This window comes from Rhizoctonia solani, chromosome 16 (assembly GCF_016906535.1).
Source record: "Rhizoctonia solani chromosome 16, complete sequence".
In the NCBI taxonomy this organism is placed as follows: domain Eukaryota; kingdom Fungi; phylum Basidiomycota; class Agaricomycetes; order Cantharellales; family Ceratobasidiaceae; genus Rhizoctonia; species Rhizoctonia solani.
Window position 1 is genome coordinate 68,195 of NC_057385.1, and position 15,845 is coordinate 84,039.

Genomic DNA, 15,845 nt, shown 5'->3' on the forward strand with positions numbered 1-15,845 from the left:
TGTGTTTGTTGGTACCCTGCCAGATATTGCTCAAGACCGGAGCTTATTCAAAGCAGAGGCTTACTCATTCTGGATACAATACTTGGCTCCAATCCTCCTCAAGGATGTCATGCCGCGAAAGTATTACAAGTAAGTAGTCTCTTTTTCTTTCATGCCCATTTTGGCTCATTCCCAGCTCCCAGCCATGTTCTTGCACTTCGCGAAATTATTTTATTATGTCTCCAATTCAAAATTACCCGCATCGAAGTCAACAAATTACAGGCAATGATAAACAATTGGGTACTCAAGTACAAAATGTACGTGAATTACTTTTTTGTGGCTTGATTCACAATTTTACTTGATTGCTAGGTACTACTACCAATATCGAACATCTCGGCTCCCCACATGCCCCCTCACCATTCACGCCCTCCTGCACATACCTTATTATATCCTACAAACTGGGCCTCTCTGGGCCTCGTGGGCCTTCGTCATGGAGAGATTCTGTGGGCGGTTATTACCAGCCGTCAGAAATCGCACTCGGCCATACATCCAACTTGATAATTATATCAAACAGCGCGCACAGCTGCAACTTGTAGCAAAAAAGTATGATATTCCCACACTCACAAAGGCTTACGTTAAGCCCAGTCACCCCAACGAGGTGCAAATGTCGACTCAGGAAATCGCTTATCCACAATGTAAGTGATAAACTTTGCTTGTATCTGTCTATGTTCGCTCAATTCCGCATTTTTCATATCGTTAGTTGATACCATAGTATTAGGACGACCTATACACTACAAAGTTACACTCGACAAAGTTTTAAAAAAGCAGCTGATCGGGTATTTTAACCTCGTGTACCCAGGACGCAAGCCACAAGACCATGTCAATAGTATCGATGCCGGCTCACTTATTCGGTACGGACAATTCTGCATTGATGATGGCGACCGGTTTCGTACCGCGATTATGGTTGATTGGGACCCGACTGCACGAGATAACTCATACATTAAGGCAGGTACAATTTCCTCCACTTCTCTTACCAGTATCTTACGTTTTTATCACACTAGTACGACCTTTGCCCAGACCAATATGCGTCCTTCAGTAGCCGACGCGACCGCCGATACGGGAAGTTCAATATGGCCGGCTGCACGATATTTATTATGTCGAATACATTGAACCGTAAGCTAGCTTTAGTTGGAATCACTTGATTTAAAGCTAATAAGAGATTTAGGGGTGATGGGAAACGTGAGCCGTACCTCCTGGCTCGTGTGACAGAATGTGTTACAGGGGGGATTGACGCATCGCGTCGTGGGACTCCTCTTGTCACGTATAATCAAGAGTTAGACCCCAGCATTATTCATCTCAAGACTATTGTTGCAGTTATAGGTAGGGTACACCTGGGAGGTAAAGAGTGGGCGATAGTTGATCGAAGTCGGGATGGCGCACGTACCCAGTTCCTCGACGTCGATGGAAATGTTGATCACGATGTAGATGATCGCTCATAACTATGTATTATAATTATAATTATATTTTGACCTACATGTATACCTATGGTGGAGACGATACATCGATCTTAGAGCCCCTTGGCACCTTACAAACTACCTCGGCACTTTTGGAAGTGTTGTGAGCACTCGGTAAAGTGCCAATTACGACTGACCCTTCTACAAGTGTCAGCTAGAAGCGTTGGTTGTACTTTCTGAAGTGTCAATCATGCTGCCCAAATCAGGACTGAATCCCAACGCAACCAGGAAGTGCCAGCGCCACTGCCGGAAAGTGTAATGGCACTTGACACTTCAGGGAAGGCCTAGACTTCCCACAGTGAGTCGTTACCTCTATACAGCATTACTTTATATAGTTGTGGATTTTCAGATAGGCAAGTCTCTTTTTTTTTTGTCTGCTTACTTGTAATTTACGACTCAAAATAGGTGAATAAATGCAAATGTCCAATACAAAAATATTCAAACAACTGCCTAAAATACAACCAATTCATTCAAGTGTCCATGAGAGAAATGCTACAATTTGAGTGAGGATGGCTTGGGTTCGGCGTATTTAGTCTGAAACTCGAGCTTTAGTATGTAAATGCCACATCAATGAAGGAATATGAACCTACCATCTCGTTCTCCTTCTGTTTGAAGCCACACTTTTGGTAGGAGGTTGAGAGAACGTCAATCAGTTGGAAAATGCAAGGGGTCATGGGTGATCACAACTTACAAATGTTCTCATTGCTGTATTTCAGGATAGTCTTGTACGCGCCCTGGGCCTTGCTGATGTGAGTCAAGATGTTAATGATGCGCAGACCCAATTTCTTTCCCTGCATCTTGGGAGACACAACAATGCCTTCAATGTGTCCAACCACGCCTAACATCAATGTTAGTTGTTGTGTACACAACTTGCACACATCGGTGCATACCCAGGCTACGAATGAGCTTGTGCTCCATGAATACAGTACTCATGCCGACGATCTTGTCGTTGGATGTATCAACAATTGAGATTACATAGTAAATTCCCACTTTAAAGCAACAGATCCTATCAAGCTCTTATAGCATTCGAATGCTCCGGCCAATATCAATGCGGAGGAGCGAGCTGCAGGAGAAAAACTTTGGATGCAAAGCCAGTACGACTGGATGTGTCCATTTGCTGTCAAGTGTTTATGATCCGGTTGGAATACGAGAGTGCTACTTTGATTCATCATGCCCGGCTTAACCTGTGTATGATTGACTGGGAATAATATTATGATACGATATGAATAGAGACGTATGTACAAGAAATATAGGCTGTATTCGGCAACAAGGGAAAAATAGGCTGTACTCGATAACAAAGGAAGGATTGACAACGATACGAGATGATAGATAGGCACAATGAAAGCGTATCGCAGTTGTCTTGGCTCCCTGCTCAAGAAGGTGGATTACTCTTGGAACCCAAGCGAGATAACCGGGAGGTAGGCTTCTCTGAGGAAGAAGGGTTTTCCAGCGAAGGTACAACTTGAATCGAGGCACTATTGACTGCCATCATTCTTCTTTGCTGAGATTTGAGAACACCTACACCGCCAGTCTGGGATACGCGGTCTACTTCGTCCATCACGGCTTGCTTGCCTTTGGCCAGAACCTTGGGCACATCCTCTTTACTCACATCCTTGAATGCACCCGACCTTACCATGGGCCTTTGGGGTGGTGCAGGTTGGTTTGAGTTGGGACCATCAGGTAGCTCGCTTGTGGAAGGTTCGGGGGCCTTGTGAGGAATAACATCGCGCTGTCGTGGACGGATGGAAGCACTGCTGTTGCTTTGAGGTGGTTGATAAGGCGTTAGCTTTGCCAAGCTCCTACTTGTCGTTGATGTGCGCCACGTTCTTGCGGGTGTGGGGTGGTAAGGAGCGGGCGCCCTCGTGTCAACCGCAGTTGCCTTGTCTTTTGCCTGGGGTGGATTCGATTTGGTGGGTGAACCAGGGCTTTGATCAAGATCATTGAGCAGCTCGTGAACAAAAGCATCAAGCAAGGACTCTCCGTGAGGATAAGGGTTCTCCTGAAGTACAGCACGGCCGTCTGATTGATACATAAGAGGTTAGTCAAGCGACCGCTACCAAAGAACAAATGAAACTACAGTATTGAGATAACTCTACTTACCAGATCCTGATCCTTGAGGAAGTACCGGTGAGGATTTGAGCGACGAAGGGCCCCCGAGGGTTGGGCCAGTGCTTCTCAAAGAATCCGCAACAGAGCCCCCTTGAGTCACCGCGGAGATATCCGGAAGATCCTTGTCCTCACCCAATCCAACGACATCAACGTCGGGATCATAGTCAGATGACAGCTCGTGACCTACCAATGGCTCAGGAGAGTGATTGTGATCCTTGCAGGCAGTTTGTGCTGCAGTGGGGGCCAAGGAATCAACAGCAGGGAGGTCTTGAGATGTGGATGGTTGAGCGGAATCAGGGGAAGGAGCGAAACTCGGCTGCTGTGTTGGCGGGTCATGCAGAACCGGAACCCGTACCGCAGCGATAGATGAGACTTCTGGGCTGGATTCCGGTGCAAAACTAACCAAAGGTAGATCAGCCAAACCTGCGGCAGTGGTAAGAGGGGCTGACTGAGTCGGTACAGGAGTATCGGATGCAACAGGGACCTGGATGGAGCTTGATGCCACGCAAGGCTCGACCGTCTCAGCTCGTAGCATAGGAGATACGATGTTAGCAATAGCTCCACCATCTTTGACATTGGGAGAGATACGCATTCTTGGTCGTGGTCGTGGTCGTGGTTGTGATCGTGGTGGTGACTGTGGCTCTGAAGAGGCAGTCTCAGCACTCTTGCTACTGCCGTTTGTTGCTCCTGGATTCACTTTGCCTTTCGGGAAGGATGTTTGAGCTCCTTGAGCCGGGGATGACGACCAATGTTCAGACGGCAACGGCTCAGGCTGCGCTGCATTCTTGGCTTTATCTTTGTCCGATACCTTGGCTCGCTTGGGCTTGCTTGCACTTGCGTCAGGTTGCTCTGAATCCCTTGTTTGAGTGGAAGAACTAGGCGCCTTTCTCTTTCTTGACCCAGCCTTTTTGATCGTAGGTTGGGTAGACGTAGTATCACCCTCTTGGCTCTTCAGTGCACGAGGGACGACAGCAGAGCGACTATACAAAGTAGGAGCCTCGTTCTCGCTTGCCTTGCTATCAGTCTTGTCCTTGTACTGAAAGATCTTGGTAGCAAGCTCCTTGGTCTGGGAGAAGAACCGGTTCTCCATGATTGTCTTGCTTGTCGCGTACGAAGATAAGATCTTGTCGGCCGTGTTTGGGGCAAGTAGCTGATACATATGGACAACATGAAGTTGCCCGGGGCGCCAACATCGACCGCCTGTCTGCTTGGTCTCCACTCCAGACCACAAGCCACTCTGTCGAATCAACCATACACACCAGCTCATGAGTGCTACTCGGCTTCATCCAAGTAGGCCAATAAACGTACCAAAAATATTATAACCGAGGCCATCGTCAAATTTAAACCGGTAGTGCCAACGTTGCTAAGGAGCATGATATAAACGTCATCTTGAGATTCGAAGTTTTTCACGGCTTGATCACGCTCAATGTCGGTCATGCTGCCATTGTACTCGACGTACTTGTATTTGTGAAGGTCCAGCATCTGTAGAGGCGAGACTTTGGTCAGGAATGAAGTCTTGAGAAGCAGACATGCACTCACGAATTTGGTGACTTGGGTGTGGCGGTCGTACATGATAAAAATGAGAATTTTTCGTGGCTTGGTTGGAGCTTGAATGGAAGGAGGAGACACAAAGCTCGATTCTTGTTTGACGTTGCGAGTGCCATCACGGTTGAAGAACAGCGGCTCGGCAGCAGGATCCTTGTAATGCTCAAGGATGCTCAAGGTTGCTAAGAGCTTTGAGGATGCCCGGGACTGGAGGTTTTCGAGCGTCCACTGCTCCCAAAAAGGCTCCAACCGAGCGTTGGTCTCCGCACGCATCAGAGGGTGGAACAAAACATGCTTATAGTCCATCAGGAAAGACTGGAGCAAAGGGCAAGTAAGAACCAAGGATATTGTGTAAACGTTCAGTGAAAATCCGTTTGGTGATAGCTGCGGTTACTCACGTTCCAGCTCAAAAGCATTTCTCCTTGGAGTCTATGAGATGCAGTAAAGTGAAGGTTATGAAGTCAGCAATCAGCCTTAGAGCCACCAAGAGCATCGACAAGGTATCTACTAACCCTTTTGGCTTTTTGCTCATGAGCCGATTGTAAAGGTCTACAAGTGCCTTCCTTTCGACATCATTGATGGAAATCCATACGATGGACTCGATAAGGTCCGGGATGTTCAAGATAAGACTTCCGTCAGGCATTCGAGACTTGGAAGTGCGGCAAACAATATATGGGACAAGGACTCTCCGGATTCTCTTGATTGAGGGCTGCTGGACAAAAAAGGACTTGTACCCTCGGGGGTCGCCTTCCTTCAAAAACCTGTTGGCGATCTCCTGTTGGACTTGCTGCTCGTCCTTGTCGGAATCCCATGTAGCTCCTGCGACGCCTGTCAGCTCCGACTGTTGGCTCTTCCACTCCTTGAGTCGGCTCCTCTGGGATTCAAGTAATTCGTACCCAAGCGCCAAGCCCGCCTCCCCGATCACGTCAGGAATACGCAGTATAACTGCGGCCGCAATAGCATCCTTCGAGAGCCAGTTCGATATCAAAATGGCGCTTGAGTACAATCGGTCACACTTACCTTGGCCCCATTAAATACAGGCAACGCCGTGGCCCCAGTACGCACCAGGGAGTTGCAAGAAAGCTTGGTAACCCCATCTTGACAGGTAGTCGCGTTGCAAAGTTGATGAAGCTCGTTGCAAGCGAGATAAAGAAACTCCTTGGCAAATATAGTACAATCGGGTGCGTTGCTTGTGACTATGGTCGAAGGCTGGCCCCGGAAACGTGGTTCGCGTCCAGCAGCTCCAGTTGAGACTCGAAATAAAACATTGCCAGCTTTGGTTCCAATGGACTAGCTTGTAATGTATTAGTGCCCTATTACTCTTCATACAGAAGTAAAAGAGCAGAGAGCTACGACACACCGTGAATGTAGAAAGAAAGACAACACAATGAGGAAACGTTGCCTTGGCTACTAGTCTATTGTAGTCTCCACCTTGCGAGAAGTAGGATGTCCGGTTGCTCCCTTTTTTAGCGTAATCAATGAGGCGAAACGCCCCAGGGACGGTGAAGCGTTGAAACTGCAAGCTCCATTGAATGCACAGAGACTTGGGCATCAGGATAATGGAAGGAAGCAAGGATATCTTTTCTCGCCCAGCAAAGTATACGTGCCCAGACTCTTTGATCCATGAGTTTATAAAGAGAAAACGGAGCGTTAGAAGCAAAAGTATAGCAGAAGACTCGCAGTCATACCGGTAAGCAATGGTATCAACGCTAAGCCGCGTTGCTGAAGTTCTATGAGGTGAACTAGCATGCAAAGCGTCCCGATAATCTCGGCCGTTTTCCCCAGCCCAACTTCGTTGCAGAGAAGCGTTGCTCAAGCCTGTTCGCCCAGTTGCTTGGTAAACATCCCTTTGAGCTGTACCGCAACCGCCACCAGCTGATGCCATTGGGACTTGTACTCTTTGCTCGTGAATGGAATGCTCATCGTCAAAGAAAGACCAAGTAGTCGGAACATTTCGTCAAGGCTTGTGTTAGCAAACTCTGAGACACCAATATCGGACCCTTCCGACCCTGCCAAAAGGTTAGCATTCACGCCCTCCTCCAAGCTCACTGCGTTAGCAAGATTTTCCGTCAATTCTTTGACGCCCTCCTTTTGCGGGGGGAAATGCAGCTCCACGTAGTTGGTGTACGCCCGATCCATTTCGTCCTCGGTCATCAACATTGCCTTCTTTGTTGCCTTGATTCGGCGAACTTTTGCAGACAACTGTTAGATGCAAATCCCAAAATTTACGTGGAGAAGCAAGTACTTAAGCCGTTGTCCGCACGCACGTATCCCAAAGCAACCCAAACGTCTTCGAATGATTTCTCCAGTTTCCCGATTGATTCGTCCATCTCGCCACCAGTCAATTCGACCAGATCTTTGTATTTCTTCAAGGAAACACTAGCTTCCTTGAGGTTTTCCCAGGTGGGGCTCTCCGCAACGTCTGGAGTCAGAGCTACAGTCTCAGCAAGCCAAGTGAATGTACTAAATCTCAAACTTACTCTCCAAAGCGCCCTTGCACTTGTCCCTTGTCTCTGCCGCCGTAACCAGGCTTCTGTTAAGGCGCCGCAACTCCCGCTCCCAAACTCGCTCGAGAATTGCACGTACAAATGCCTTGTAGCCAGGCCTAGGGACTCGAGTTGACGAGGTAAGTGCGCAGGTCCCAAAAAGCTCCATCGAGGCTTGGGTAATAATCTTGTTGAGTACCCCTTTGGATGACTTTATTGTCAAGGAGTATGGATTGACCTCACATAAACAAGGTTGAATAAGTTACGCCCTCTCCTCCAAACACAAAAGATTCTTACCTCTGGCTCATCCATAGCCAAGTCGCGCCACGCATGGACTGGCGAGCGCAAAGTACGCCTCATAAGATCCGCCATGCGCCCCATAACCCCATTGGACCAATTGTACATTCCAAGTATGGCTCCTTTGAACTGAGCGTGGCCACTAATACACTTTGCGGCAGTACTGCTGATGCATGATTGAGTGATGTCGTCTACGTCTTGTATTGCGGCCTTCCTAGCACTTGGTCCCCTCTTCTTGCTTTTCCCATTGGAGCTGGAAGCAGCTTTGCAATGCTGAGATGCGTATTTGATTGCTTGCGCAAGGTATTGAGCATGGAGTTCCCGACATGGCTTGGTAAAATATCGTTGGTAACTGGCTGGAATGCCCTTATATGCTTCTTCTGTAAGCAAGAACCCGTCAGATAGTGTTGCATACTCCAATGGAATACCGCTTGAATCATGAATATCCTCATTGTCTGGCTTGGCGTCCTCGGCGTCTCTGATGGGACGTAGGCCGCATAATAAGCGAAAGTGGTTGTTGACAAAGGGCCTAATACCATAAGGCCCTCTGTCCAGACGCATGGAAGGATTGTCAAGGAAAAGCAAGGGGGTGTGGGCAAGCGGTGTAGTCGGCATGCTTGGAAAATTGGTGGGAGTGGGGTGTCTGAAGTGGCTATCACAAGCCAAGGTTAGAAAAGGCTCAACGTTGATTTAAGGTAACCTAAGCACTCGCCACAAAAGCAAAGCTAAGAAAGCAGGGGTTGCAAACAAGGAACAGGGTGCTCAAGAGTGTAGATCAAAGGGAAATAAGTTTTTGACATGACTCCAATAGATATTCCAAATCTCAACAATAATAGCACGCGTGCTCTTTCCTGTCGCAAAGTGTTAGCGCAAATTGAATATCAAATTTGTTACATTGCCCAAGGTGGTTAGAATAGCGTATAATCACCCCGTTCCCTCTGACACGTTGATTGCCTACTGCGGCAAAGCTGAAGCTGGAAATCACGCAGCTATGCATGGATCCATCAATTCAAAACCAGGACCTCCATTTGAACCATGCGGACCGCCAGACTTCTTAATTACGGAGAGTAGCAAAATTGGAAATGCGACCAAATGGCGTTTGGCATAGGACTACGTGCATACTGAAGTTCATAGGATACAGAACCATACACAAGGCGCTATAGACAGAGCAGCATGAGACAGAGACACGCAAAACAAAACAGAACAAAAAAAAAAAACAATGTCTCAGTCAAACACTACACTTTGGCTCTAGAAGTTTGAGGCTTGCGGGATTGTTATTCGATCTTCGATGAACCAATCGCTACCGTATCCTCCTGTCACCCATCAAAACGCAATCGAGTCTGCGGTGATTGGGGTCCTATATCAGCCTCTCATACGCTGGTCCGGGGACTGGTCACGCTATGACACACGCCAGGGGTGACCACTAATTTGGCGGCAAAGATTTGAAGTGTAACGAGAGAAGCCAAAGCTGTAACATCAGTTTGGCTTCCTTACTCAGACTACCTTGGTCAATTACACAACGCCCCTGCTATCCAGCTGCTTCTCTCCTACAATTTGTTGATACCTTGCAGCAAATACGTGTTGCTTTCAACGTTAACTTTTATATGCACTGATATCTGCTTTGTGTCACAAAATGTGACAGTAAAAGCGGTGCACTAGGCGCCCTGTTGCGCTCCAAATAACGCCATACAGATGCAAAGAAAGACTGGCAGCAACGCGTTTTTCCTCCAACCGTGTTTCACTTTGCGCTTTATTTACAGTCAGTAAGTAATCATGGAAACTGCCAAATCTAGTCGCTCCGCGGTTTGTAAGTCAAGTGAAGCCGTTACAGTTACAAAGATTACTGACATAACAAACGGCTCTTCAGCTCAGAGAGTACGCCTTATAGTCAACGCAGCCAAAGATCGGGTGAGCCGCGTTTATTTCTTGTATTTATGTTGGAAGCTCACTTGAACTTTATGAAAAATCGGCTTTCAATTATACGTTCACACATGTCAAACTACAATGTTTGGATGCGCAGTACTGCTTCTATTGTGACAATGGCGGGGCTCTCATGGATTGCTTTACTTGCGATCGAACGTTTTGCTTTCGAGTCATGGGAGAAGAAGGTGAAGACAAGCAAGTCAACTCTTGCGTAACTGTACCCCCGGATATGGTCAACAACAGACTTCAAAGATTCCAATGTCCCCAATGCCTGTCGGAAGCTCCCTCAAGTTTGCCAGATGTAAGTTCTATTACGACTCGCACAGTATTTGGTAGAAACTCAAGTGCAAAAGTATATAATCAATCGAGGATCAAGGTCAACTAGGCGAATTGCCTCCTGGGCGTCCCTGGCCCTCCTCATATTTTATCTCGACAACCAAGAGTCTCAGGCTCGAAGCCTAATGGACCAGGTGTCGTCGGCCTTGCGGGTATTTGAGGTTGAAGTCATATCGCATATGAGGGTTATAGGGAGCCAGGTAGATGACAACGAGGCCACTTCTATTCATAGACAGTACGTAACACATCTACTTTGCGGACCCCCGGCCCAGTTTAGGCTACTCACCATCCTCAGGCTGGTATTTGATGGCCCTTACCACTTGGCCATAGTGTTCTTGACGGAGGCTAGCCCGGATGGAGGGTGGTGGATAAGCTTGGAGGACAGCAAAGGAGGTGCAGGGCTGGCACCGGAGAAAGTCTTCCTTCGGTACCACATCAAGGCCCTGACCAAGCTCGCAAACAATGCCAGATCTGCGAGACTTTTCATGTTGAGTTGCGGAACCAATCTGTTTGCCGCGTCTTGCCTTGAGAGTATCTACGAGACCGTAGGAAGGTGGGCCAAGTCATTTGATTGGTGAAGAACACGAACTCATCTGTGCTTCATTACTGATATTGTACATCATCTCTTTGTGCTTGTTGCTTCTTGCAGTCGTCCATGGCATTCGATTATATTACCAAGTACGCCTGCATTGATAGCGCAAGAGGTGGCCGATATTCTACCGGATATGTTTGTCCATCTGTATTATTTCGGTGCAAGCTTCAAGAGCTCCCTGCTTCGCGTCTGGGCAAAACTCGTAACAACACGGATTCACACGGGTTTTGTTCTCATGGACAGACCGCGTTTTGAGGATCGGCTGTCTGTTTCGAAACTCGAGTACGCCGCACACTTGATCAGGCCGTTTGGTGTCCCTCTGCCAATACCAGAGTCTCTGTGCGGCTGTTGGGGCAAAAATGCGGATTGGAAGCTTTGCTATTCATCCACTAATTACGGCGAGTGCTTTTACTATTTCTGCAGCTCTTGTTGCGCACACGAGCTTCACGTTGCAATTTTCATGGACCAACGCAAGACGCGTAAAGTCCATGGGACCGTGATAATGGAAGAGGAATGGGACTTATCAAAAAAGGACTTTAGGTTCGACCCTGCTTGCATGGTTCGTATGGTGCAATCGGTAAGTGCATTTCAGGACCACAAGGACGAATGACTTTCTGCTGACCACTGACCCAGCCGGAAAGGCGTGGAGGCAAAGAGATACAAAGACCACGTCATGAAGCACCTTGGACACAGGCTGGACAGGAAGCCAGGGAGGCAACAACTTCCAATGTGGCAGGATCCATAGTCTGAAGCCCCAAAATGAGAGGCACTGTATTGTGTTTGAGTACATATATGATATATTACGCGTTTTACATCCGGATGGTAAGCAATAAATTGGTCACAAAGCTAAGACACCGATTTTGCCAATATGTCAGTTATATCCCTTGGACTTATTCAAACAAAGAATGGCTTACCGGGTGTGCTTTTGGCAGCTCATCACGCAATGACGGTGGGTTGATTTGGCAAGACCAGATTTGAAGACCTGTGTCCACAGCTTGCACTCTAAAAACCCTTGATTTTTCCAGTTCCAACGTGTAATCAAGATGGGTGGATGCGATGCTATATTCGGTATGGACTATACAAATTTGAAACGTATTAAAAAATGAAATATCCACATCGTGTGGATCATCCACCAACCGTGCCCTAGTCTTCTTTTCCTTGCGGATTCAATGGGGGCTGAGGCCTATAAGGTTGGCATCCTCGCTGAGCTGCTAAGAAGCAATTGATAGCCGAAACCCACGTACTTGGGTTGCTCTACGTAGATATGTCAGATCCTCAGGTGATGTACCTCTGAGCAAGGCTTACCAACTAGTTCGCTCTCTGACTCTGAGTCCATCTGGACTAAAGCAACGTTGAAGTCAGAGGATTAGTTTTGGCTTGGACAGAGTATGTTAAGTACGTACGGCTAACTTGGGCTGCATGCCCCCCGCTTGACTTCTTCTTCGGTTGCTTCTTCCTTGCACTCGCTTTCTTTGTTGATTTATTCACATTCAGGTTAACGGGCATTTTAGTAGATATAGGCTCTGGGTCGCTAAGAAAGTCTGAGAGTACGAGTGTGTGGTGGAGCGGATGAGGCCATGAGGCTTGCGGTTCAGTGGCAATAAACCCTGATGCACGTGATCAATGTCAAACCAAGGCCCTTGGAGAGACAGAAAAAAACCATAACGCGTGACACTCCCCCGTCTGTATAAGTCAAGCCGCTGCTATTCAGGCCTTTCCGCCCCTCAGACTCAAATTATACTAGAAATGTTGTCCGGAACTAAGGTCTACAACTTTGTTAGCCAACCAGACCAGTTCAAGACCGTACTTGACGCAATTGCCAAATCCAAGGGTATTGTTTTCCTGTGTGGCCCGGATCTGCTGGCATCCTCAGGAATGCCGGTAAGTATAACTTCTCAATGATGTTTGGGGGCCCTGTAACTTTGAACATACCTTACTTTTATTGATCTAGAGTTTGTCTCAAACATCAACGTTTTGCCACAACACTTTCGATTCACAGTTGCCGCTTAGCAAGATGATTGTGGACTGCTCAGAGCCAAACGGTGGACCATCCCAGCTTTTGGACGACCAATTGGCGGCGTACAACAAGGTTATGGCAGCCAGAAGAATTCAGGCGCGTGGCATCCCATCGAGTCCGTTCCATCAGTACTTCCATCGAGTTTTTGCCTTGAAACGAGTCGTGAAGTACCTAACTACGAGCTTTGACGCTGTTGAGGTTCTCAGGAAGTGCGTCGCGGAAAGTAAAGTAGTGAGGATGTATGGAGACAACCGGTTCTTAAGGTGCTATCTTCCAAGATGCCCTTATATCAAAGAGAAAGATACGACCGCGCTCGATAATTCTATGCTATACGGGGAGACTGTGCCTTGTACGGGATGCACGCGAGCAGGTGTGCCTTTTTCTCTGCTTTGAGGTCCATAAGACCATGTATGTTTGTTTTGAGCGTGTCTCAAACACCTTGGTTCCATATAACGAATCAATGTTTCTCTATTTATTGCTTTTGCGTTTGAAAGTCATTAACCCAAGTTCTGCTTTACCATAGTCAAACGAGCCACCTCTCGCCCTCCCGCTCCGGCAGCTAAGGCGTCCCGCCGCCTACGCCCAGCAGTTCTAAACAGCATGGCCTCTGACATGCTTCCTGGAGCCAGGCTACGCAATAGGATAGTAGCCGCCGCAAAGAACGCGGACCTACTTCTTATTGCCGGGATATCTCTCCAGTCCGATGAGATAATGGACCTTGTCCGAGAGATTGCCGAGCAGGTGCATAGGCGCTATGGCGGGGTCGTGTACATCGGGGAACAACCCAGCGGGGGGCGTGGGTCCAAGTACCATGTCAATTTCCACTTGCAGATGACCCCAGACGAGTGCGCCGGGCACATCCAAAGTACTATGAACCGGGTAAGCATTTATATCAGATAGGCAAGGTACCGGGGTGCTCAAGTTTTATTACCTTTCCTGCTTTCTCACGTTTGTATTGAACTAAACTCCGGCACGACTCAGCTTGAAGATGCGGACACTAGTATGGAATCGGCAGTGGGAACAGAAAGCGAAAAAGCAGGTGCCTGGTGTGAAGTATGTTGAGTGGAGATCATAAGAAATGGAGGCAACCTTCTCATGCACCTTTGCGTTCCAGATCATAAACAACGAGATCGAAAGCCTGTTTTTGGTAGAGGAACCTGAGTTAAACAGGCCCCAGTGCTTTCTGTGCAATACCTCACTCGAAGAATGCTTGCTTAAGTGCAGGCGTTGTGGTGACTGGCTCTGCTACACGGGTCCATACCATACAAATCGAACGGCTCCCTGCGTCGTGCTGCAGATGTTCAGGGACGAGGCCAACAAGCCATCTATCGAGATGGAGATAGATGCTTTCTGCTGTATGTACTGTTGGAACCACTCCGAAGAGGGTCCTTATCCGGTACGCACTGCACCATCTTTGGTTTTTAATCTAGGTTTGAAACTTTGCTTACGCTATTCTCCACCTTTTAGCATTCTGTGAAACCTGCTCCATGGGTGGCTGTACAGGAACGGGGCAGACCTGCGCCGCGCATGATTATGATCATCTACTTCCTCGATCAGTTCTGGCCCCAAGCAAAACATCTCAGGAACCTTGTGGCCGGGAAATGGGCTGGTAGAGGCTGGTCGGTAAGTGGTATGCTCACTGAAATGAACTCTGTTTGAGTGCCGTCTCTTTAAGGCTCATGTCAGCCGGTGCGACTGGAAAACCTCCATGAGCCCCATAACATATTACCAAATTTGTGAGTGGATCGAACGTAAGCCTTGAGGGTTCAGCTGCTTACCGATATCGCTCAGCTCCTGGGATGCAAAGACATACAACGTCTTTGTCATATATATCACGCACGGCATCTCGAGCTCCAAGGGGTACCAGATCTCCCCCACAGAGTTGTATCCAGCGCCCCAGGTGAGCCGAGCTTCAGCAAGCATTTGAGCGCAACTAAAAGCCGTCTTTGAATCTCATAGTTTCTTGAATACACTCTTACGCCGGTGAGGGACATAATACTCCAAGCAAACCATTCCTTGGCCATTTTTGCCTGCTGCGGGTATCCCTTCTTGGAGCCTCAGAAGGTATGGGACCTGCAGCTGTGGTTGAATAGGTATCTTGCCGGTAGTATCTTGCCTTTCAGAGCAAGGCTGACAGTCGAATGTTTAGGAGCATTTTCATAAACTCTATCATCGGCTGCCTGAACGAGAAGCTTTCCCCGGCTTTCCTTCTTTCCTTTATGGAAAGCTAACCACGGTCTCGGCAGACGATAGAGTGTACTCAGAGGATGCGATGAACTCATGGATGTCAAGCGATATCGCGGTCAGCCATACCGATCTAATCTATCTTCAGAGGTTGTCCCCTCCGGTCATGTGGCTCTTTTCACCCTTTGATACCCGTCCGCTTGGGAAGGAGCTGCCCCACATCCTCACTGCGTGCAAATGCAGACGTGAAGAGATGGTGACTGCACAGGGGAAGCAAACCGCAAAAGTATGGAAGGTTTCACACAATGCCACGATAGGAATGCCCTTGAGTGATGTTCGAGTCAAGGTGTCATGTTCTATATGTTGGCAAATGTGGGTCCTACCATCCAAGCATCTCAAGGGGAAAGTATATTCGCATGCAGGTCTTTACTGCTCAGTAGTTCCGTACTTTGCGACGTAGACTTACTATGCGTCAGATCCAAGATACCCAAGTGGCTTCCTGTATTTATAATTATATTTAACGCTAATCATTATAACTTGTGTGCACATAACATCTCTTATGAAGCGTTCTTAGAACCGCCATTCTTCACCACTGAGAAAGAAGGTACACTGGGACCACAAGGCTGATCAATCTCCCGATAGAAAGCAATGACATCAGTCAGTTAAGGTTGATCTCGCACAGGACAGATACCAATGCGTCAACTTATTCCCGTCCGGGTGCTGTGATTTAGGCAGGCAAACAAGCCTCTATTGCCGTGCGTACATATTGGCACGTGGTACCCAACCAATCCAACAGAGCAAAAGTCCTATATCAGCCTACCAGCTAAGGTTAACGCAACGCTGAAACCTTGCACACCTCAAGG

The 15,845-nt window shown here is 47.8% G+C and overlaps 7 protein-coding genes across 7 annotated transcripts; 3 read left to right on the forward strand and 4 right to left on the reverse strand.

Annotated features, from left to right (window-relative positions):
* Window positions 1–109: 109 nt before the first annotated feature.
* Window positions 110–1,478, forward strand: RhiXN_01257 (Transposase family Tnp2 protein; the record flags this gene model as incomplete). The annotated part of the gene is made up of 6 exons (XM_043321076.1): window positions 110–129; window positions 183–296; window positions 349–674; window positions 752–1,039; window positions 1,104–1,152; window positions 1,205–1,478. The coding sequence occupies 6 exons, from the start codon at window positions 110–112 to the stop codon at window positions 1,476–1,478; spliced, it is 1,071 nt and encodes a 356-aa protein (XP_043186899.1).
* Window positions 1,479–2,022: 544 nt separating this feature from the next.
* RhiXN_01258 (GNAT family acetyltransferase) lies at window positions 2,023–2,426 on the reverse strand (the record flags this gene model as incomplete). The annotated part of the gene is made up of 4 exons (XM_043321077.1): window positions 2,023–2,027; window positions 2,084–2,113; window positions 2,185–2,331; window positions 2,384–2,426. 4 exons carry the CDS (start codon window positions 2,424–2,426, stop codon window positions 2,023–2,025), a joined length of 225 nt encoding a protein of 74 aa, XP_043186900.1.
* A 439-nt stretch (window positions 2,427–2,865) lies between these two features.
* Window positions 2,866–6,699, reverse strand: RhiXN_01259 (Helicase conserved C-terminal domain; the record flags this gene model as incomplete). The annotated part of the gene is made up of 7 exons (XM_043321078.1): window positions 2,866–3,512; window positions 3,594–4,839; window positions 4,911–5,462; window positions 5,546–5,576; window positions 5,660–6,111; window positions 6,168–6,437; window positions 6,508–6,699. 7 exons carry the CDS (start codon window positions 6,697–6,699, stop codon window positions 2,866–2,868), a joined length of 3,390 nt encoding a protein of 1,129 aa, XP_043186901.1.
* A 260-nt stretch (window positions 6,700–6,959) lies between these two features.
* RhiXN_01260 (SNF2 family amino-terminal protein) lies at window positions 6,960–8,545 on the reverse strand (the record flags this gene model as incomplete). Its single annotated transcript, XM_043321079.1, has 4 exons — window positions 6,960–7,336; window positions 7,393–7,581; window positions 7,628–7,871; window positions 7,931–8,545. 4 exons carry the CDS (start codon window positions 8,543–8,545, stop codon window positions 6,960–6,962), a joined length of 1,425 nt encoding a protein of 474 aa, XP_043186902.1.
* A 1,769-nt stretch (window positions 8,546–10,314) lies between these two features.
* Window positions 10,315–11,531, forward strand: RhiXN_01261 (uncharacterized protein; the record flags this gene model as incomplete). The annotated part of the gene is made up of 4 exons (XM_043321080.1): window positions 10,315–10,424; window positions 10,485–10,742; window positions 10,839–11,358; window positions 11,415–11,531. The coding sequence occupies 4 exons, from the start codon at window positions 10,315–10,317 to the stop codon at window positions 11,529–11,531; spliced, it is 1,005 nt and encodes a 334-aa protein (XP_043186903.1).
* A 393-nt stretch (window positions 11,532–11,924) lies between these two features.
* RhiXN_01262 (uncharacterized protein) lies at window positions 11,925–12,287 on the reverse strand (the record flags this gene model as incomplete). The annotated part of the gene is made up of 4 exons (XM_043321081.1): window positions 11,925–11,964; window positions 12,026–12,035; window positions 12,087–12,122; window positions 12,185–12,287. 4 exons carry the CDS (start codon window positions 12,285–12,287, stop codon window positions 11,925–11,927), a joined length of 189 nt encoding a protein of 62 aa, XP_043186904.1.
* Window positions 12,288–12,527: 240 nt separating this feature from the next.
* Window positions 12,528–15,442, forward strand: RhiXN_01263 (helicase domain-containing protein; the record flags this gene model as incomplete). The annotated part of the gene is made up of 11 exons (XM_043321082.1): window positions 12,528–12,662; window positions 12,733–13,007; window positions 13,062–13,147; window positions 13,322–13,677; window positions 13,780–13,851; window positions 13,913–14,194; window positions 14,266–14,421; window positions 14,485–14,534; window positions 14,590–14,698; window positions 14,758–14,862; window positions 14,948–15,442. The coding sequence occupies 11 exons, from the start codon at window positions 12,528–12,530 to the stop codon at window positions 15,440–15,442; spliced, it is 2,121 nt and encodes a 706-aa protein (XP_043186905.1).
* Between the last annotated feature and the right edge of the window lie 403 nt (window positions 15,443–15,845).